Below are 23,304 nucleotides of genomic sequence, written 5' to 3' on the forward strand. Positions count from 1 at the left end.
TTTTTGTTGCATCCTGCTTGCCTTCAAAAGACCTTAAGGTGGTCCACTGGGTTCCTGAGAATACAGGGAATATCATATAATCAGGCCCTGCAAGGATGGCCCATAGAGATGACCAGGGCCCTTTTTGTAGAAAAAGCCTAGCAAGAACTCATTTTCATATTAAGCCACACCCCCTGACATCACCATTGTTTACCATAAAAAGCCCAACAGAAGCTATTTTGCATATTAGGCCACTCCTTCTGGTGCCAAGCCATCCAGAACTGCATTCCTGCTCAGGTGACCAAGTGCACGCCCATGAATTTTGCTTCAAACTCTTGCACAGTATTGCGACCCAATCTGTGCAATGATTGCTGAAGAGTGAACTGTGTGGATTCCCATAGGATTTTCTCCAAAGTACGTGTGCCTGAGGTTGCTGCCTATAGGTACCACTACTGGGGCTACTAAGCTGACTACATTAATTGACCTGTGTGGTCCTTAATTGACTTATGTGGTCTGGGACCAATATAACTTCAGAGCCCATCAGGGGAGGGCGGGATATAAATGTGATTAAAAAAATAAGTCTGCCTCTCTTAGGGTTTATTTATTTATTTGATTTATATCCTGCCCTCCCCACCAAAGGCAGGCTCAGGGTGGCTGAGGATTGCCAGCTGGGTTGGGAAATACATATAGATTTTGGGGACGGCATTTGAAGACAGTGAAGTTTGGGGAGGGGAGGGACTTCAGTGGGGTATAATGCCACAGAATCCACATTCCAAGGTGGCCTTTCCCCCCAGGTGAACGGATCTCTGTTGCCTCAAGGTAAGTCGCAATAGTGGGAGATCCCACTATTGCAACCACCTGGAGGTTGGCAACCCAACTCTGTCTCTTGATATGTCCCTCGAAGAGTGTTACACTCAATGGAGCAACATCTGCTGATCTCAAAGGAGGTCCACTTAGCCTCAACCACAGCCAGGGCCTTCTTGGCTGTGGCACCAGCCTGGTGGAACAAACTTATTATATTTTTACATCTCTGTAAAACAGAGATGTTCCACCAGGTCTGTGGTTGAGATGGTTAGTCCTATCAGTATTGGCCTCTCCCAGTGTGCTTCCAGCTTATATAGCTCCTACCCCCCACCCCCGTACCACAGATCTTTATCTGCTAAGCAGGCATGTGAAGTGGATTTAGGAGTAATGTATTAATTGGTGCCATAAATAGGGTTTAATTGGATTTTAATTGTTGATATAATATTATTTTACCATAATTTATAATAATCTCCTCTGAGCTCTGCCATGCAGGGGTGGGCAGGCTAGGAATTCAATAAATAAATAAGATTAATAAATCACATACATTCAATCAGCTAGAAACAGTGTACCTAGTTAATCTTTTTTTTAAAAAAGTGAATCTTAAAATCAAGTACTTTCTAAATGCTGCGAATGGCATCTTAAAAGATGCATTCCCTCCTCTTTATGAGCAAGCCTTTCTCCTAGGGCCACCTATTTGGTTCTCTCCCTCATTCTTTTCATCCGCACAACAATCCTGTGAGGTAGGTTAGGCTATGAAAGTGAGTGCTCCACGTGAACCAGATGGCCAAACAGGGATTCAAACCCAGGCCTCTCCAATTGTAGAGCAGCCATTCTAACCACTGTTATCATGCCAGCTCCTCGGAGCAGTACAGAAGGAATGTGTTGTGACACATTTCATACATTCCCTAAAAGGAGCCCACGTGGGATAACAGAGATGCATGCTGGGCTTAACGCAGGGAGGAGTTCGAATCCCTAGGTAGCCTCCAATTTGCTGGATGACCTTGGGCAAAAAACTATCTCTACCTAGGCAACCTCACAGGATTGTGGTGCAAACATTTGTGATGTTATTGGCAAGAGGAGAAATCTGATTGTCATCTTGCAAGTTTGCAAGCCCTCTAAGCAATTTAAAAATATAGCAAAATGCCTTGTTGGGGGTAATGAATGAAAGGGGGAAGCAGAGATGGTGCAGCTCTTGGGCAGGACAGAGAGCGCGTGAGTAAAAAAAAAACATTGCTTTTTACAAAGAACCTTTCCCCCACTTTCATGCAAATTAATCAGTTAGTTGGCTAAAGCTGATGTAATTAATTGGCCAAGATTTCTTCTGGCGGGTGACATCCCGCAGGGTCCTGTACGGCAATGCAATACTCATTAACCCATCTTAGGTGCAGGCACTCCAAAGTGAGTCCCACTGCGCCTGTTAGGATAGGGCTGACGGAGTAAAGGCCCACACAGAAAGCAGTTTAGATTTCTCCAAGAGATGAGGGGTTCCCCCCCACACACACAAATATTCAGGGAACAGGCTATTGAGGTCATGACCCTTTAGTGTGCATGCACACTCTAGGGCAGTGTTCCCGCTAAGCTGAGTCAGTCTGAGCTAGCTCACAGTTTTTTTTAGCCTCCAGCTCACACCTTTTTGTCTCAGCTCAGGGGGGAAAATGGCCCCAGAGCACTGATTGATGCAGCAGCTTGCAGCTTTAATGCCGGTAGCTCACGAAGTAGAAGTTTTGCTCACAAGGCTCCACAGCTTAGAGGGAGCATTGCTGCAGAGGAAGCCAATAGAACTCAGTGGAGCTTCCTTCCGTGTAAAGACCGCTAGGCTTGGAATGCATCGAATGGAAGGGTGCCGAGGTGCTTGGGAATAATATTTGGTGGTCTGGGGGAGGGTCTTGGGCAGTGTTCCCTCTAAGCTGAGTTAGGGTGAGCTAGCTCACAGATTTTTAGCCTCCAGCTCACACGTTTTTGTCTTAGCTCAAGGAGGATGGCCCCAGAGCACACTAATTGATGCAGGAGCTCACAACTTTAATGCCAGTCGCTCACAACTTTAGTGACAGTAGCTCGCAAAAGTAGAATCTTTGCTCACAAGACTCTGCAGCTTAGAGGGAACGTTGGTCTTAAACTGCAGAGTTTTGTGAGCAAAGATTCTATTTTGTGAGCTCCCGGCATTCAAGTTGTGAACTCCTGCATCAATTCTTGTGCTCTGGCCTCTGGAGTCATCCTTCCTGAGCTAAGGCAAAAATGTGTGAGCTGGAGGCTAAAAATCTGTGAGCGAGCTCACCCTAACTCAACTTAGAGAGAACACTGGTCTTGGAAATCATATTTGGTGGTCTTGGGGGGGTGGGTCTTGGGAATCATATTTGCATTCCACCGGGAGAGGCTCATTCCCTGGGGATGCGCCCGGGGAGCTCCGGGTCCGTTAACAAGATCTGCAGGGATTCCCTCCCTCCTGAGCCCGCCGCACCCGGCGAGGTTGCAGCTCCGGAAGGCGCCCGCAAGAGCGCGGCCGAGCGCCGGCTCCGGTCGACCGTCGCATCGAGCCCGGGGGGAGGGGGAGAGAGGAAAGGCAAGGCTCGGGTTCGGCTGGAGCCGGGCCGGCTGCTGGGCTTCGCTCTGCGCGCTTCCCCCCCGCCCGGGCTGCGCAGATGGTAGGCTCCATTTAAAGCGGCCCTCCCCTCCCCTCGCCTCCCCTCTCTCTCCCCGACCCCTCCTCCCGCTCCCTCCCCGCCTTCATGTCCTTTGCCCAGCGGCTCCGGCCGGCCGCGCTGCATTCCCGGGAGGGCCAGATGGGGAGGGGATCCAACAGGTAGAGAGAGGCGCCCTCCTCCTCCTCCTCCTCCCGGGTCCCAGCCCTCCAGCCGCCCTCCCCGGCGAGGATGCCGCCTCCCCCTCCGCCGCCGCCGCTCAGCCTCTTCTCCTCCTCCTCCTCCTCCCGCCTGCCTCGTCCTCCCCTCCCCAGGCCAAGATCCGGCGCATGATGGAGGGCAACCAGCAGCTGGCCCTGCGGATCGATGGAGCCATCCAGGCGGCCGGCCTCGAAGTCAGCACCCTGCGGGCCGAGCTGACGGCCACCAACCGCCGCCTGGCCGAGCTCAGCGCCTGCTCCGCCGCCGCCGCCGCCTCTGCTGCAGCCGCCGCCGCCAACGCCAGCCCCACCGGCAGCCCCAACGCCACGGAGACGGCCGCCGCCGCCATGGAGAACAACCAGCACAACCTCCAAGGTAAGGGGCAGGGCGAGCTGGGTCGGCGGGGGGGCTGGGGATCCTCGGCCGGGAGGGGGCTGGAAGGAGCTGCAGCCCCCCCCCCCCACATTCCTTTCCATTGGGGAAGGACGTCGCCAACCCCTCCGCAGCCGGGCTTCGGCGATCCCCGGGCGCGTCTGCCTGGGATGCCGAGCTCCAAGGGAAGGGGGGGGGGTCTTACTCGCGAGGAGACGCGGGATCGGGGCCCTCGGGCTGCGGGCCCGGGAGGGGGAGTTGCGAGGGCTCGGCTGTCCGCACACGACTCTCTCGGAGCGAGCCTTGCGACGCCGTCAGGCTCCGGGGAGGGGGGGGGGGGGTTGCAAGCGGCTCCGCTCCACGGTCGGGGTTTGTGAATGTGTGTGCAAACCCAAGACGTGCCTCACGTTTGTTCTGAACGGCACGTTCACCCCCATCCCCCCCCCCCCAGCTTTCCCCTCTTTTGCAACACGAGCCTGCCTCCTGTGCAGGGCTTCCTTGGAAGTAAGCGGCCCCGCGCGTGCAGTCGAGGAAGCGTGCCTTGCGTGGCAGCCCAGGGATGCAAACTTTTCACTGCGGAGCGGGGCGGGCTGGCTGGCTTTCTTTCTCTCCCGCTCCTCCTCTTCCATCGCCTCCCCTAATACTTCGCTATAGTTGCCTCGGTCCTTTTCGCTTTGCCGGATTTCCTCCTTTGGAATCGTTCGAGGCATTGCAAGGGAGTGGGAGTAATGGACACGATTTCAAAAGCGGCTGGTTTGCAGGAGGGTGTCCTGGTGTTGCCACCTCGAGTGTCCCTTTTCCGAGGAAACCGATCCGCTGGCGTTTGTCTGCCTGTGCTCAGGGTTGTCCTTCTGCCTTCTTTGGGAAGGCCCCCCCCCCTTTAAATTTATTATCCCCCCCACCCCAGCTTTAAGAAAACTGGTATTTCTTCAGTTTGCAGCCCAAAATGTGACATAGGGTCATTTGCAAAGTGTAAGGGGGGGGGGGGGTTGCTTGTTTGTTTGCTTTTGCAAATCTTTTTTTGTGGGGAGGGGTGTGTGGGGCTGACAGGAGAATTGACTGGCTTAGGTCCTTAGGTGGACGTTGCCGGGCAGAAACAGAAGGGTGCTATTCTGCCTGATGCCCGATCGAGCCCCATGGGTTTTTATTTTGACGGGTGGCCGCCAGGGAGGTGGTCTCTGGCTTTTGTCCGGCCCCAGCTGCTGTGCCTAGGAGAGCATGCCCGATGATGTCAGCCCTTGCGAAGGTGCAACCCGATGTGGTGGATGCTGTCAAAACGGCACAGCGCGTTCCCTCCTGAATGGGGAATGTTGGGATGCTAAGGGGCCATAGACAGGGTTAACCGGCTTTGCACCTCTGGTGATCCAGAAAGTGAGATTTCGGATGCTTCTGGTTGTGGCCTTTTGATGTGGCAACCGAAGCCTCGGAAACAGAGTGTGGTTGGAACTGCGATGTCGGGGAGCGGTGATGTCATGATATGCTCTCTGGTGGTGCGGGTGGCTCTGGGCTAAGAGCAGACGCTTCCACCCTTAAAACGCTGGCAGAGAGTGATCTCTGTGTGGGGGGGAGGGATGTCTTTATTGGTAGTGTTGAATTGGTCGAAATCTAAGACACCCACCGCATGGGGATTGTGGAATCTGCTCATTGACTTCTGCTTTTCCTCCATGCGCCAAATTCCGAATGTGCCCCTGTCTCATCAGTAAAGATTTTTTTTTTTTTAAAAAAAAATCTGCTATGTCAAAATGATACCGTTCTGTGATTCCTGTGGTTTTGTGCAGGATGCTGGGGAAGCACCATCGCTTGTTGGGGGGGGGGGGGGAGTGCGCCAGAAGGGAGAGCAATTTGAAAAGCAATTGTTGATTTATGATAGGGGTTTTTTTTTCATGTGCAAGAGTCCATCTATGCGGGGAAATGGGCAACTCCTGTGGATGCGCTAATGAGGATGTGGATGCGGTAATGAGGAAATGGCTGGGAAATGCAAGCCGGAGCTTCCCAGCTTGAACAGGTGGTCTGGATTCTGCCTTTTCTTGCAGCATTCAGATAAACTTTTCAGTGCTGCCTTGTCAGTTTTGGCACAGCTAGAGCTGGGAGATGCTGTTCGTGTAAGCAAAGGGTGATTTATGAGCGTTAATTTTTTTTTGCATTTGAGTTAGCGAAGGCAGGCAGAATGGTTCCTGTGCATATCTTTTAATGTGGCAGGAGCTTATGGTTATTTCAGCAACAGGAGGGGGGGGGGGGCTCTCTTTAACAGCAGTGGACGACTTGGGATGCTGTTAGTGCAATCCTAGGCAGAGTTAATCCAGTTGAAGCTCAGTGGCAGTGGGTTTAGACTGGAGTAAGTTTGCATAAGATTGCACTGTGTCTCTTTTGCATCTTTTCCATAATTCAGATGCATTTTGCTCGCTACGTTGAGTGTATTTAACTCTCGCTTTCTCACCTTTTGCTTTCAGCGTTACAAAATAGTGAGAATCTGAAATGAGTTTGTACCTTCTCGAGTGTCAGCGGGTCTGCTTTGCTCACTCTGAACGTCAGTTTGGCTGGTAACCTGCAAGAGGGGAGGAGCGAGGGGAGGGAATGAATCAGAGTAATCATATTTGGCATTACTGTAGCATGTTCGGTGCTCAAAAGTACTTCATGTGCACATGGGAAGTTGTTGGAATCCTCACGACAGTTTGCGAACGACAGGCTGGTATCGGGTGCGAGTTTGTGGCAACAGGTGAGATGTGAACTGGTGGCAACTTGAAACGTAGGTTTCTGAGCTTGGAATGACAGATATGAAAGTGTCTCAGAAACTGTTTATGGGTTTATTCAAAACATTGTGTGAATTTTATATGCAGCGTTAATTTCCAACTTTTCCCACGCGCACACACACACCAAGAAGGTATGCATGTGTGTTAAGTGCCCTCACTTTCAACTTCTGGCGACCCTATGAATGAATGCCTTCCAAAGCGTCCTATCATTAACAACCTGGCTCAGCTGCTGCAACCATCCATCTCAGGTTGGGCCCATCCGTTTCAGGTTGGGTCCATCAATCTGTTTTCCTGCTGCCTTTAACTGTTCTTTTCATGGTTATATCTTCTCATAATGTGACCAAAGCCCTATAGCCTCAGTTTGGTAATTGTGGCTTCTAGGGAGACTTCAGGCTTGATTTGATCTAGAACCCACTTATTTTTCTTTGGGGTGGGGGGGTGGTCCATGGTATCTGTAGAACTCTCCTCTCCTCCAACACTCCATTTCAAATTAATCAACTTTCCTTGAGTGTGGCAGGCACCTTGGGTCTCTTGGTACGATGTAGCAATCCCTCTAATTTCATTTAGAATGGCGTTTCCCAGAAGACAACCGAAGGGGTTTATTTGGGTAACACACACATGAGCCAAAGAAAGCATCCCAAATCCATATTGGATTATCAGGAAGTCAGTGTTTGTTGGATGTGGAAATGGAAATGTTTTCAAGTAAAACATTGTTTCATTGGGTGTTACACCATCCTGTGTGTTAGGTGAATCGGCTGGAGTTTTATTGAATTTCGGTGGCCACCCACTTTAATTTTATCAATGATAAAAGGAGATTGTGTACAGTGCTGTTTGTGATTATGGCAGTTCTAGATATCAGTCACAGTTAACATGATGCAATATGGGTATCTACCCAAGAATGGCTCCCGGGGCTTATTTTGTAGCAGGAACTCCTTTGCACATTAGGCCACACACCCTTGATGTAGCCAGTCCTCCTGGAGCTTACAATAGGCCCTGTACAAAGAGTCCTGTAGGCTCTTGGAGGATTGGCTACATGGGGGGGGGCAGCGGCTATGACCTAATATGCAAAGGAGTTCCTGCTACACAAAAAGCCCTGACTCTACCATTGGGCACCCTGCCTCCAAGTGACAGATTTAATGGGACATTATATTAAGGGTGATTAACACATGGAATTCATTGCCACAGGAGGTGGTGATGGCTGCCAGCAGACAGCTTCAAGGATAAACATCTGGAGCAGAAGTCCATCAGTGGCTATTAGCCACATCATATTGATGGAACTCTCTGTCTGGGGCAGTGATGCTCTGTATACTTGGTGCTTGTTGGGGGGGGGGGCAACAGTGGGAGGGCTTCTAGTGTCCTGGCCCTGCTGGTGGACCTTCTGATGGTGCCTGGTTTTTTGGCCATTGTGTGACACAGAGTGTTGGACTGGATGGGCCTTTGGTTTGATCCAACATGGCTTCTCTTATGTTCTTACTGAAGAACATGGATGGACTGTGGCTCAGTGGCAGAGCATCTGCTTGGCATGCAGAAGGTCCAAGGTTCAATCCCTAGCACCTCCAGTTAAAATGACCAGGTAAGAGGTATGTGAAAGACCTCAGCCTGAGACCCTGGAGAGCTGCTGCTAGTCTGACCTGGATGGACCTCTGATTCAGTATAAGGCAGCTTCATGTGTTCATGTGGCAGCAGAGTGTCAGTCAGTTGCTTTATTTCATGGGATGTAGATACCAAGATTGCTTAAAGCAGCTTTATAGGTGTTTTTATTTGTTTGTTCTCTGGTCCCTGTTAATTAAAAATTTAATACAAAAGCCCTGTGCTCACAAACAAGGTATGCTTATCTACAATAATAAAGAACCTTTTGTGTATAACCTTTAATTAGTGGAAATTATTTTACCTTCAGAGTCTTCTTCCTTTTTTGGAAAATACGCTAATTTGGAAAGCTGAAATCCCAGAAGACTTTTGGATAAGAAGCAGTGAATCCTCCCTAGTGCGATCTTTAGTGCTTTAAAATTTCATGTGACTGGGGGAGAGGTCTCCTCTTCTCTCTTTTTTCCTCTTCCCCCCCAGGATATAAAGTCCTGGGCAGAGGAGAAATGTACAAGTCAGGGAGAAAAACCAATGTACAGGAGTGGCCAACAATAGCTCTCCATATGGTTTTTTTTGCCTACAACTCCCATCAGCCCCAGCCAGCATGGCCAATGGCTGGGGCTGATGGGAGTTGTAGGCAGAAAAAACATCCGGAGAGCTACCATTGGCCACCCCTACAACATGGCATATCTTTGCTTCAACACTGAGTCTAGGACATGCTGGGCTTTTTTTGTAGCAGGAACTCCTTTGCATATTAGGCCACATACCTCTGATATAGCCAATCCCCCAAGAGTTTACAGAGCTGTTAGTACAGGGTCTACTGTAGGCTCCAGGAGGTGGTGGCCTAATATTCAAAGGAGTTTCTGCTGCAAAAAAAGACCTGAGGACATGAGTTCTCTGTTGAGCACAACCACTTTCCAGGAGGTTTTCTTTTGGATGTCCGAGAGTGCTGTGAATCTCTCTTAGCATTAACTTTGCATGATTTTTCTGTTTCCCACCAACCCCCTCAGCATCCGTGTTTCTCCTTTGTGGCCGTCTGCCTTGTTCCAACTTCTTCTGTCCCATCAGCTGTGGTTGCATCGCTAATAGCGTTGGCGCAGATTGATTTAGAGATTAGTTTAGGGGATTCGTTCCATCAAACTTGTAATATCTAGCCATTTCCAGTGCACTGGGAGTTCTAGCCATTTAAACAAACTAATCCAACATCAAATGTGTTTAGTGCACCGCCAGGATTTGCCCAGCAAATATTGGGCCTCTGGATTGTAAACAGGTGGGCATATACACCACTGGGGCCATAGCAATAGCAGAGAAGAGCCATATTGCAGCCAGCAGATCCCTGCTCTCCAAATGAGGGCAGGATTTGGTATATCCTTGCCTGGCGATCCTCACCTGTTCATAGGGTTGCCAGGTCTGACACAGGAAATATCTGGGGATTTTGGAGGTGAAGCCAGGAGACTTTGGGGGGTAGAGCCAGGAGCAAGGTTGCGACAAGCACTATTGAACTCCGAAGGGAGTTCTGGCCATCACATTTAAAGGGACTGTGCTCCTGTTAAATGCCTTCCCTTCATTGGAAATAATGGAGGATGGGGGCACCTTCTTTTGGGGTTCATAGAATTGAACCTCCTGGTCCAATCTTTTTGAAGATTTTTTTTAAACTTGGTGGTGCTTTTTAGGAGAGGCACCAGATGCTATGCTGAAAGTGTAATAGAGTTCTTCCGTATTAGAGCTGGGGGAAGGGAATCCCTGATCTTTTTAAGCCTGAGAATACCTCAGGGAATCTGCAAGTCCCTTCTGATCCTCAGCTTTTTTTAGGGGGGGGGGGAGCCCTATCTCCATACTGCATGAAGTTCCAGGTTTACTTTCTCGCTTCTCCAGTTACAAACAGTTTTGGGATGGTAGGTAGGGTTGCCAGGTCCGACTCAGGAAATATCTGGGGACTTTGGGGTGGAGCCTGGAGCAAGGGTGTGACAAGCACGATTGAACTTCAGAGGGAGTTCTGGCCATCACATTTAAAGGGACCGCATGTGTTTTAAATGCCTTCATTTGAAAACAATGGGGCACCTTCTTTAGGGGCTAATAGAACTGGACCTCCTAGTCCAATCTTTTTGAAACTTGAGGGATGTTTTGGAGAGAGGTGCCAGGGGCTATGCTGAAAAATTGGTGCCTCTGTCTCAAAAAAACAGTCCCCCCCCCCCAGAGCCCCAGATTCTCACAGATCAATTCGCCATTATACCCGGTGGGAATCAGTCTCCATAGAGAATAATGGAGTGCCCAACAGACATTTCCTTCCTCCCTGATGCTTTCTGATGACCCTGAAGTGTGTGTGAGGGGGGGGGGGGGCTTCAATCAGGGATCCCCTGCCTCCACCTGGAGATTCCTGTAAATAAGGAAACTTTGTGCATATTGATAAGATACGACTGTGAGCTGTTGCCTAAGCACGGGTTCCGGAGTGGAAAAATGGCGGCCAAAGGTAGTGTAAAGGAAACAAGAACTTGAACCTAGGACTCGTGTTGCTGCTACTACACCTGTTGAATTACTCTTCAAAGGGGAGCAGCTGGGCTATCTGCGTCTCTCAACAGAAAAACAAGAAGACAGTAAATTTTCATACCGGGCAATACTTAAAGTTTGAGTTTCTACTAAGGACTGTTAACTTGCTTTGAAGGACATTTAAGAATTACAGTGATAAAGTGGTTGAGTAAAAGAGTGTTTTGCACTTATATTGCAACATTTAGTGCGCGGTGTTTTCCTTGCTTTGCCTGTCCACCTGGAGATTGGCAACCTTAGTCGTAAGACTGGAGGAAAACAGTGTTGGCCAGTGAGAGGAGGCAGTGCCAGGCTGGATGGGGTGATGGTCTGAGACATTAAGCTGCCTTACACTGATTCAGACCATTGCTTCATCAAGGCCAGTATCGGCTCTACAGACTGGCAGCAGCTTTCCAGCATTTCAGGCAGAGGTCTTTCCCATCACCAACAGCCTGGTCCTTTTAAGGGGAGACGCCAGGGATTGAACCTGGGACCATCTGGGCAGCTTCATTCCCCTGCCCCCCCCCCCGGGTTTCCTATCAGATGGATGTAGTGATACCAAGATGGATAACCACTGCTATGACATTGCAATGCTGGCAGATCACCTGGTTGCATTTATGTTTTTCACAGGGAGGGGAATAGAACTGTAGGCTTGGGTTGAGCCAGCATGGGGCAGTGGTTAAGAGCAGCAGGCGCTAATCCGGAGAACTAGGTTTGATTCCCCACTCCTCCCCATACAGCTGCTGCTGAGTGACCTTGGGCAAATCACAGTTCTCTTGGAACTCTCTCAACCCCACCAGCCTCTCAAGGAGCCTTTTGTGGGGTATAAAAACCAACACTACTACTTCATCCACTTGAAGCCTACTAGGTGACCTTGGGTCAGTCACAGTTCTCTCAGAGCTCTCTCAGTCCTACCTGCCTCACAAGGTGCCTGTTGTGGAGAGAGGAAGGGAAGGATATTGTAGGCTGCTCCAAGACTCTTAGGGAAGAGAAAAGTGAGGTATAAAAACCAACTCTTCTTGTTGTCGTTCTCTTCCTCCTCCTCCCTTCTTCATCTTCTTCCTCCTTCTTCTTCCAGATGCATCAGAAAATGCCATGCAGGAGGGCCATCTCCTTAGTCTCATCTGAATTCCCAGGGGAATCAATGCAGAGATCCTGGCCCAGAATCTCTCTTTCTCCCTCCCCCACCTTAAAAAAGCAATTACAAGTTAGATTGATCAATTGTATGAATTCTGACATGTTGCAGAGACCATCAGTTTGAGACTCACAAGCTGAAAATGGTGCAATTCGTCAGATGATCGAACCCTGTTTCACTCAGTCCCTTTAAAAATGGTGCATGAATTTCTCTTATAAGTGCCTGTCCATGGTGGTGAAAAGTGGCATCGAGTTACAATTGACTTACAGCGATCCCACAGGGTTTTCAAAGCCAGAGATGTCCAGGGGTGGTTTGCCATTGCCTGCCTGTTCGTTGTGTACAGACAACACATTGAAATATGATAAGACAACAAATATTTTGCTTGCTTGGAGCTTGATTTGGTTTTGTGTCCGTGAGCCAACATTGTTTTGTGTTTTCTCCTCTGCGGATCAGGTTTTGCTTTTTGCAAGGGTGGTAATTCGATGAAGAACTGAAAAGATCCAATTCGCTGGGATGTATTGCAGTTCAGCATAATTTGAAAACAACGGGTCTACTCCCAGAGCAAGGGGGAAAGCGCTTTGATCTTATTTCGACGATAAGCATAATTTGTTTCATGTAGGGCTGTCAGCAGTGCAGTTTTGGTGCTTTTTTCAAGGCTTTGGGGGGGGGGGGAGGGGGGAGAGGAAAGGGGGGGAATAATCAGTATGGTCTCAGATGAACCTTTGTGCAGGGCACATTGTGGCCTGAAGCTCAAGGGATTTGTCTCTACTTTGTGTTACGTTGATAAAAGGTTCCCAGTCCTCTAGGTGAACAGGAGTTGTGGGGAAATGTGACTGGCAGCATCAGTGGGCCAAACTAAATGGCGCTGCCATTTTTAAGCGATTTTAAAATACTTCAGGGGAGGCACAGTGTGGTGGGATGTGATGCTCTTGTTCTCCCCCCACACATACCTTTTCAAGTGCTGAAATGGCTGACCCCCTCTCCCGCACGGTTGTTTTGGTACTTGAAAAGGTGAGTGTGTGATCACAAAAGCGCCTCAGCTCACTGTGCTCTTGGCCAGATCAGAACTGGGCACTCAAAGCATTCTTAAATCACTTTATGGCAGCTGCGGCAGACATAAGGATGCTCTCACGTCTGTTTTGGCCATGTGAAAAGCTCAAGGAAGTGACGTGTTGGGGGGGGGGGGGCAGGTAATAATCTTTGGTATAAGAACTGGGAAGCCCTGGTTTTTGTCTGTGGAAAGTTGGCAGGCATGGTTTAGCAAGGTGGACGACATACCATCAGTGTCTGTGGGGAAGCAAAAGCCACAAACCCCAGTCAGGTCCCTGCCCCAAGGAGGTTGCAGTGAATTGGACTGTGGGGGCGCCAATAGAGAAGGGAATGTTTTGCTGAAAAGGCACAATCCTTCCAAGGTGTCTTCCCCATCCATGGAGGGGGGGGGGGAAGGACTCCTCTACTCAGCCTTGTGGGTGGAAAATGATTTTGGGAGATGGATTTGACCCTCAGATGGCCCACAGAAGAAAGGCTCTGGCAATCCCCTTCCACAACGCTGTAACTGAATCAGATTTTCAGTGACAGTTTAGTGGAGACAGATAGCGTGCTTCTGGCATGTGGTTTGACCCTGGCAGCAGAACATACAGGGCAGCCCAGGAGAAAAACGCACTAGCACTTAACTAGCGTTGGCATGCTGGTCGATTCACGGGTCAGATATTATTGATCAGTCACCTGTTCTCAGACCACAGTGGAATGTGATGTAGAGAATGTCACAGCTTCTCTCTTTTGGTTTCTAATGTCATTTCTCAGCTAGGGCTGCCTGTCTCCATGCCAGTGCAATGGACCTGCAGGCATTCCTAGAAACTTATCCTTCTGCAAACTGGCATGGTGCAGTGGGGAGGGAGTTGGATTAGGATTTGGGAGACCCAGGTTCAAATCCCTGCTCTGCCATTCAAACATGGTGAGTGCCCATGGCCCAGTCCCATGCTCTCGAATAACCTACCTCACAGGGTTGTTGTGAAGATAAAAAAGGAGGAGAGGAGAACAATGTCAGCCACTTTGAGTTCCCATTGGGGACAAAAGTGGGGTAAAAGTGAAGTCGAATAAGAAAAGAACATATAATAAGCCCCATCGAATCAGACCAGTGGGCCATCTAGTCCTGACATCCAGACTCACAAAGTAGCCATCCAGTTGCTCTGAAGGGTCTGCGTATTCCCTTTTTTTTTTGGGGGGGAGGGGGGTTGGCTTTTTTAAAAATTTAAATTTTATTTAAATAAAATAAAGATGTTCTCCTAACAAATAAGCACTTTATGGGGGATAAGAATACCAAATACAGAATTGTACGATAAGTGACTAAAATAATCAGATGACAATTGCAGCCGATCTAAGGGATGACTCAGAACTTTATCCATTATTAAAATAATATAATTTAACAAGGGTGACCAAATCACTAGAAAGTCAGAATTACTGCAGATTCCTGAGCACCAGGCTTACTACTATTACTGCTGCTGTGCATTTTTATATGTATATGTGAGGCAGGTGGGGCTGAGAGTTCTGAGAAAGCGTGTTTGTGTCTGTGTGTGTACCTGGAAGTCCTGGTGACCTTTGGTGACTGACCCCTGCTAGAGGCCTGGAGGATATTCAGGGAGGTAGCAGAATAAAGCTGCTCCTGCCCTCCCAACTGCTGGTATTCCAAGGAGGTCTCCCTTCCAAGTCTTGTCAGAGTTGATCCTGCTTAGCTTCGGAGATCTGATGAGATCAGATTTGCCTGGGCTATCCAGGTTAGCAAAGGTCTATTATTATTCAGGCTTCCAGTCTCCAGGTGGTGGTTGGAGATCTCCAAGAATTCCATCTAGCCTCCAGGTTACAGGCCTCCTGAAGAAAATTGCTGTTGTGAAGGGTAGACTCTGTGGCCTTAGACTCTTCTGAGGTCCCTCCCTTCCCCAAGCCCTCCCCTCCCCAAACTCCACTCCCCAAATCTCCAGGAATTTCCTAACCCTAATTTTTGTCCAAGGTGCTTTCTGCTGTGTTCTGGAATGGCTTTTTCAGTGGCTACCCCATGCCTCTAGAACAGTTTCCTAGAAGAGGCTGGGGGAGAGGTGAGGGCTTGCTTGGTTATGCTGTTAAGCCAAAGTTATTCCAAAAATATTTGGGGCCGGCCTGGGCAAAAGGAGAATATCGTGCTGACAGGAGGCATAAGGTACAAGATTGCTTTTTAATGTCTTTTAATACTTTAAAAGTACTTTATTGTTTTATTGTTTACTGTATATTATCAAATTGGTTTTACATTGTAGTTCCCTGCACTGGGTCCTGAGATGCCTGGGAGAAAGGCAGGCATATAAATATTGTAAATAAGAAATAATATGCAGAGCGTCGGGCCAAACCAAGGTATTTTCCTTGGCGTTGTCTCCAAGCCCCTGGCGTTCAGAGGTTTGCCACCACTGGATATGGAGGTTTGCTTTCCTTACCATAGCTAACAGCAGGGCTTTTTTTTTTTAGCAGGAACGCACAGGAATGCAGTTCTGGCTGGCTTGGTGTCTGGGGGCGTGACCTAATATGCAAATGAATTCCTGCTGGGCTTTTTCTACAAAAAAACACCCCATGTGCAACAGTGGTGATGTCAGGGGGGCATGGTCTAATATGCAAATGAGTTCCTGCTGGGCTTTTTCTACAAAAACCACCGGCGCACAATGATAGTGATGTCAGGGGTGTGGTCTAATATGCAAATGAGTTCCTGCTGGGCCTTTTCTGCAAAAAACCCCCTGGCTAACAGCCGTTGATGGATCTCTCCTCTATGAATCTTTCTAACCCCCTTGTAAGCCGTTCATGTTCACGGCCGTCGCTGTGTCCACTGGCAGCTATTCCACCGTTTAATTAAGTGTTGAGCCAAGAAATATTTCTTTTTGTCTGCCCTAAATCTATTACCCATTCACTTCAGTGGGTGCCTGCAAGTGCTACTATTATGGGACTTTTAACTGCAGTTGTCTTCGAATAGGAAGAATTGGCCAGCTGCCAGTTTGGCACAACAGGCTTTAAAAATAGACCCTTTCCTTTTTTATTATTAGTTGTGCTTCCCTTTTGCTTTGTTTTTATTTCATGTTTTCTGAAACAATAGCCGTAGGCCAGCCCTTGTCTTTCATGATCAAAGTCGCAGAGAGGGACTGTTCAATGTATTCCTGGCACTTAGAGGGGAAACTTTGCCTATTATTGTCAAAAGTTGTATTAGTTTACTACCATTTTTATTAAAATTAATTTCATCGACGCATGACAGCAATGGATTTCTTTAGCTTTGTAATCAGCTTATTGAATCTGCCAATGACAATTATTTTCCCTGCTCCCCACCTTTAAAAAAAATAATGCTTTGGACCAGTGGTGTCCTTTTTGGGTCTATTAATTCCTTTGGAATTCTGACACAGGTTTGTGGGCGCAAACACAAAATGGCTGCTGCTGGAGGTGGAGCCATCTACAGAATGGGTCCCACAAAAGGCGGAGCCAAACTACAAAATATCCAGGGGCGAGATTATGTATAATTCTTAATAGCAAATCTTAAAACATTTCAGGCAGAAGTTCTGTTTCAATGTACCTTTTAAAATAAATAATAAAAATAAATAATAATTAAAATAAAATAAATATTTTTAAAAAATCTTTTATATGTATATACTTACAGCCTACCTTCAGTCACTCATTGAAGACCATTGCCCTTAAAAATCTGTACAATCAGATCTCCAGTGGCCAATCAGAAGCACTGTGGGGCAGAAGCTCCACCCACTTTCTAAAAAGGTGCCAGGAAAGGAATCAGCAGTTACCATGGCACCAACGGGGCACCATGTTGGGGAACCCCTGCTTTAAAATGGCCTGCCCATGATTAGACAGGTTGATTGACCACACCGATTTCTGGCCAGTCAAGCCGCCAACTCCGTATTGAATCATGCAGGAAGCAGTTAAGAGGACAGGGCTGCTCTGAGATGCTGCATTAGCAGGGAGTTGTGTGGGGCTGGGCTCAGGCCTACTGTGTGAGCTGCAGCCTTGTGCTGGCAATAGAAAGCAAATCAAAATGGACAATTCTTGCCTTGTCTGTTGCCCCATCAGCCATTTTCAGCAGGATTGAACATGTGGTATTACTACTACTTAGGCCAGGGTTGTCGGAGTCATTTGTTATGAGGGCCGGATCTGACATAAATGAGACCTTGTCGGGCAGGACCATGCGTGTCATAAAATGTGATGCCAGGTAGCAGAGATATAAACTTTATAAAGGACACAGACAAACACAAATATTTTTTTTAAAGCTTAAAATAAAACATGCTTATAACATTAGCACTCATTGGTCTTAAAAGTGCTTTCTTTGTATCTCTCCTGTGCGATCCAGGGAACTGCGCAAAGGAAGCGCTGGCTCTTTCCTTCCTTCTCCGTGGGATCAGGAGGAGGAGGAGCCTCAGCCAATAGAAGGAAGAGAGGCTTGGCTCAGTAGCTCTGCTGTGCGATCAAGAGAGCCTGGCAAAGCAAGCTCTCCTTCCTCCCCAAGGGAGGAGCCTCAGCCAATGGAAAAAATAGAAGCTGTAGCTCCTGTGCAATTGAGGAAGCCTTGCAAAGCAAGCTGTGATGCAGAAGAAAGCAAGAAAGAAGGAGAAGGAAGCAGATGACAGCCAGTTGCTCAGGAGCCTGATAGGATTCCTCCGGGGGCCTGATTCAACCCCCAGGCTGCATGTTTGACACCCCTGACTTAGGCTATCAACACCAGTATTAACAACAGCCCGTGTGGGGTAGTGGCCAGCTGGTCAGACTAGGATCCTAAAAACTCAGGTTCAAGTCCCTGCTTTGCTGTGAAACATGCTTGGTCACCTTGGGCCAGTGACCATTTCTTGGCCTCACCTTCTTTGTAGGGTCAGAATGGGGAAAGGAAAGCCAAATAGGGTATGCTAATTACAAGAATAATGGATGTACTTTCTGCAGTAGGAGGCAACATTGAGAGGCCTTGGCTGCTCTGTCCTGTCACTGGCTCTCTGAGGCAGCTGATCGGCTGCTGTGCGAAGCAAGATGCTGGTCTACAGAGGGAGCTGAGATAAAAATGAGCCACAGGCAGAGCCGCATTAACAATTAGGCCGAGTAGGCACTGGCCTGTGGGCCCCCATGCCTTTAGGGGCCCCGGGCAAGCTCCCCCCCCCTCCCCAGTTTCCCCCTGCTTGCAGCCCACTCAGCCTGCATGTGTGGCCAGCAACTGAGCTGGTGCGGCTGCTTCTGGTGTTGTCGCCAAGTTTGCCTCACTCATATGAACATACGAAGCTGCCTTCTACTGAATCAGACCCTCGGTCCATCGACGTCAGTATTGTCTACTCAGACTGGCAGCGGCTTGCCAGGGTCTCAAGCTGAGGTTTTTCACTCCTATTTGCCTGGAGCCTTTTTAGTTGGAGATGCCGGGGATTGAACCTGGGACCTTCTGCTTACCAAGCAGATGCTCTACCATTGAGCCACCATCCCTCCCCTCTCCCCCACAGTTGAGTAAAAGGGGCTTTTAAGGAGGTGCCTGCAGGCTGCAGCGAGGGCTGTGGGTGGTGGGGCGAGCGCTCAGACTCTTAAGATAATTCGCGTGGGGGGCCCCAGGATTTTGACTGCCTAGGGGGTCTCCACAGGGTTCAATCTGGCCCTGGCCGCAGGTGTCTCACCAGTTGCAGGCTATCCCTGCTCTAGACTCAGCTGCATGCCGTCTTAAAATGCATCCCCACATAGTAGAGCAAGTGCTTGTTTACGATGGGCTGCAACCCAACCGCGCTGTTGATGGTGACGTGCCTCTCTCCCAGAAGGCCACAAGAGCTACGTTGGCGGCTTGCATCTGGGTTCATGAGAATGCCAAGCAGGTCCCGTGCCACCTCTCCACCCCCGAGCTACAGCTCTTCTACATTTGCTAATAAGTTCAACATGCCTGTCAAAAGTAATTTCCAGCCGTCATGCTTGTGCAGATTATACACAAATTGCATCGGTCAGGCGATGCAAATGAGGAATGACCTCCCTAGGTTATTTTTGCCAGGGTGGGCCAGCATGCCAAGCCAGCGTCTATGGGTCACAGGGCTTGCGTGTGCACTTCTACGGCTTGGAGCTGGGATCTCTGAAGGATCAGTACCAGCGCCAGGAGGCAACACCCCAGGGAAGGCCCCAGTTTCTGGGCCCCGTTGTTGGACCTCCAGAGGAACTGTTTGGCATCCTGTGTGAGACAGGATGCTGGACTGGATGAACCACTGCTGTCATCCAGCAGGGCTCTTATCGCCAGCACCTGGAAGAACTTGGCCAGTTATAGTCAGAGTCCTGTCTCAGGGTGTTCCCACCTTGCAAAGTTCAGTGGCTGGCACTCAGAGAGCAGGTCTTTTCAGTAGTGGCCCCTTTATCATGGAATACATCAATGCTTGCATGGCCTCATTGCTTGTTGAAGGAGCCTGATGAAAATGATTCTTTTCTCAAGCTTTTTACAGGTGAGGTGGCTTTGAGTTGTGCCATGTGTTTTTTTGTTTTTGCTTTTGCAGTTAAATATTTTTATTGTTGTTTTTTTTTAAAAAAAGGTTAGGATTGGGATGAGAGATACGGATAAAGACAAGAGGAAAAGGGAAAAGTATGCTGTTACATATCTAGTACAATATAGTATAATAAAACAAAAGAGTCCAATACATATGTAAGAAGTATACAGTAACTGTACGTCATAGCTTACATAATCTTATGGTCTAACAATTTAAGACTTGATTGGATACAAGTATCTTCTTTCTTCTCATGCCACCTAGAAAAAAATAGAATTATGTCAAAGTATCAAACCATGTGTAAAAAGGATTCCAGAGGGTTTTTTGTATCTCGCATAGTCCTGCCTTTCAGTAATGGTTGTGCCATATATTTACCTGTGTTTATCACCTTGAAAAGATGGGAAAGAAATATATTTAATCAATGATTTTGTGCTTTTGACACAAGAGATTGCAGTTTCCCTGCTTTTGTGCCCGTACCTCTGCTGTCCAGATTCCAAAATATCCGAGTCTCTCACTGGAGTCAGTTGTTTGTTGAAGTATGCTGGACAAATCATTAATGTTTTCAGTTCTGGGACTCACTTTGACGCAAGGCTGACCCTTCTGCACGCTCTGTGCTTTAATGTTTTTAATTAATTGTGTTGGTTAATGCTTTCGCCCTTAATTCTGACTCATTTCTGATTATGTACCAGTTTGCAGGGAACAAGCACATACAACCATTGATCTGTTTCGTCTGGCATTCCATTGCCAGCATCAATCACTACCTGCACCTTCTAATAAGCCAGCACCTTAATTAGCTAAAAACTCTGCAGAGAACTTTGAAGACGCAAAGCATCGTAAATGGCTAATTGTTTTCTTTTCTTTTTTTGTAACAAAAACATTTTGGGATTGTTCTTGCCTTCTTTTGAAGCGAGCGGGGATCTTTCTAGGTGAGAAAGAAATCATCAGTAGATGTCGCAATGCTGTGTTTTGCCAGAGGGCTGTTGAAAGATGGGTCCTGACCCCCAGAAAGATAGAAATCTGGAAAGAGGCAATCGGAAGGACTGAAGGGCTAGAAGAGAGGTGGCCAAACTTGCTTAACGTAAGAGCCACATAGAATAAACGTCACATGTTTGAGCGCTGCAAGATATGAACATCAGATGGAAGTAGGTAGGTAGGAAGGAAGGAAGATGGGGAGGGAGGCAGCTTTAATTTTAAATGCATTCTCCAGAAAGCATTTAAAAGAAAGCAACTTTAACTTTAAATGCATTCTCCAAGACACCTGTTGGCTTGGCTTGGACAAGTGACTTCAGGAGAGAAATGCCTTCTCTGAGCTAGCCAACAGGGCAGTGAGGGCTTCAAGAGCCACACAATATATGTGGCTCCTGAGCCACAGTTTGGCCATCCCTTCTATCCTGTGGGGAAAAGCTAAAGAGTCAGGTGTGTTTTCATTGAGGAAAAGAAGAAGACGACTGCAGATTTATACCCCGCCCTTCACTCTGAATCAGAGACTCAGAGCGGCTTACAATCTTCTTTACCTCCCCCCCCCCACAACACTGTGAGGTGGGTGGGGCTGAGAGGGCTCTCACAGCAGCTGCCCTTTCAATAACAACTCCTACAGGAGCTATGGCTAACCCAAGGCCATTCAGCAGCTGCAAGTGGAGGAGTGGGGAATCAAACCCGGTTCTCCCAGATAAGAGTCCGCATACTTAACCACTACACCAAACTGGCTCTACCAAAAAGGTGACATAATCGAGTTTTATACTATTATTTGTGCTGTGAAGAAAGAAAAGATTCTCTCCTTTGATTGACTGCCTCCAAAGTGCTAGAACAGTGAAGCTGATGGGTGGTATTATTCGGGACAGGCCAATATCAAAATTACTGGTTCACGCAGTGGCTAATTAACTTGTGCACATAATGACAGTCACCAATTTAGTTGACTTTAGAAAGGGATTAGACAGATTCATGAAGGAGAAGTCCATCAGTGCCTGTTAGTCACAAATATAGCCATTTGGCGCAAATATAGATGTTTAGCGCTAAATACCAGTTGCTCACTGGCAGCAGTGGGAGAGTTTGGTGCCTGTGTCTACTTGTGGCTGTTGGGGTGAGGGCATCACTATCAATGAGCCTTTCCTCCATAAATTTATCTCATTTTTGAAAGCACTCACTTAGGACTCTCACTGCCTCCTGTGGCAGCCAGTTCCACATGCCTTGCGTTTCTTGAAATCTATTACCAGTCAGGTTCATTGGCTGAATTAAAAAAAAAAAATAATGTACCATTCTATTGCCAGATTAGTTTAATGTTTGAAGAGAAGAGATAAAATGGTCTAAGGCAAGGGCGTTGAACTCTTGTTGTGAGGACCAGACTGACATAAAGAAGACCTCGTCGGGTTGGGCCACGTGTGTCATAAAATGCAGTGCCAGGTAGCGGAGTTATAACTTTATAAAGGACACAGAAAAACACAAAGATCTTTTTTAAAACTTAAAATAAAATACACTTAAAAGATTAGCATTCTTGCAATATTTTATTTAACAGTTTCTGGAAACTGATACCTCTTGCTCTAAATTATTGCGCCAAAATCTGGAGACAGCGTCTTTGCTGTAGCAATCTTGAGTATACTGTTCAGGTGTGTATCTGTAAGCTGCAAACCTACTTTTGATTTATTGACATACAGAAATCTCATGGTCATTTCTTTGAGCCTAAGACCCAGGTGGAAACATGAAATGGCTGGGCATTGAGAACTTTTGTACATAAATTACTTCATGTGCTGGTTATCCAATAGAGAAAACAGAGGCTCTGTAGCTCCTGTGCGCTTGAGCAAGCCTGGCAAAGCAAGCTGTGATGCAGAAGGAAGCAAGAGCGAGAGAGATGGAAGCGGATGACAGGCTTCTATCAGGCCTGCTTGCGGGCCTGATAGAAGCCCTCCGGGGGCCTGATCCAGCCTCAGGCTATGTGTTTGACACTCCTAGTCTAAACCTTCAGCCTCAGAGAGGTGTACTCAGGATCAGCATGGAGCTTGTCTCCTTGCATGCCTCCTCGCATGCCTCCTCGCATGCTTTTGCATCCAGCCCCGGCAGTGGCACAGCGTGGCACAGCGTGATATACATCAGCACTTCTTTGGACTGTAGCTTATTAAAATTCTCCGCTCCTCATTTCCATGTTGACAGTAAAGATGGGAGATGAGAACTTCCGATAACCGTCACAGCAGCATCTTGCAAATTCCGGGCATTTGTAACCTGACAAGTGATGTGTGTTTTGGAGCCAGCCTGCAATTACCTGCTGTATGAGAGGGCCTGATGAATTGGCTGCTGTGAAGTTGATCCTTCCCAGTACCTGAAGAAATTTCTGTTCTTCCGAAGTGTCAGGGGGTGGGTTCCAGGGTGTGCGTGTCTTCTAAGTGACGCCAGAGTGGAAATCAACCACTCCAGTATGTCAAAGGCGGATGAAGAGATCCCTCCTGTTCAGAGGACATCAAAGCTGTTTCGGCCTGTTATCGATGTGATTCATCTTAAAAGTTTTAAATGGCTGGGGCCAGAGGAAAATAATTTTCTCTCCCCTGGGTTAAGATCTACATCCATGGTCCTTCTCTCTGCCCTCTCCACTGTCTGGAGAAAAGTGGGTTAGTGCCTAAAGATAGGGCCTTTTCAGTAGTGGCACTTCAGCTGCAGAAAAGACTTCCCCCAGTCACCTGCTTGGCTTTATGTACCAGGTAAAAATGTTGGTTATTTACTCCTGCATTTTATGTATTTACCGGAGGGGGTAAATTTTGATTGCTTGAACATTTCTGTTTCACACTGCATTTGTGGAAATAGCTTTTATTTGCCTTGCAACTATTTGCTAAAATTGC

At 47.9% G+C, this 23,304-nt stretch overlaps 1 protein-coding gene across 1 annotated transcript in view; it reads left to right on the forward strand.

Moving 5' to 3' along the window:
• Positions 1 to 23,304, forward strand: part of KAZN (kazrin, periplakin interacting protein) — a 446,286-nt gene that overhangs the window by 150,620 nt on the left and 272,362 nt on the right. Inside the window, exon 3 of the mRNA XM_060259107.1 lies at positions 3,737 to 3,998. Coding sequence (XP_060115090.1) covers positions 3,737 to 3,998 — 262 coding nt within the window. The remainder of the gene's footprint in view (positions 1 to 3,736; positions 3,999 to 23,304) is intronic.

This window comes from Heteronotia binoei, chromosome 18 (assembly GCF_032191835.1).
Source record: "Heteronotia binoei isolate CCM8104 ecotype False Entrance Well chromosome 18, APGP_CSIRO_Hbin_v1, whole genome shotgun sequence".
In the NCBI taxonomy this organism is placed as follows: Eukaryota; Metazoa; Chordata; class Lepidosauria; order Squamata; family Gekkonidae; genus Heteronotia; species Heteronotia binoei.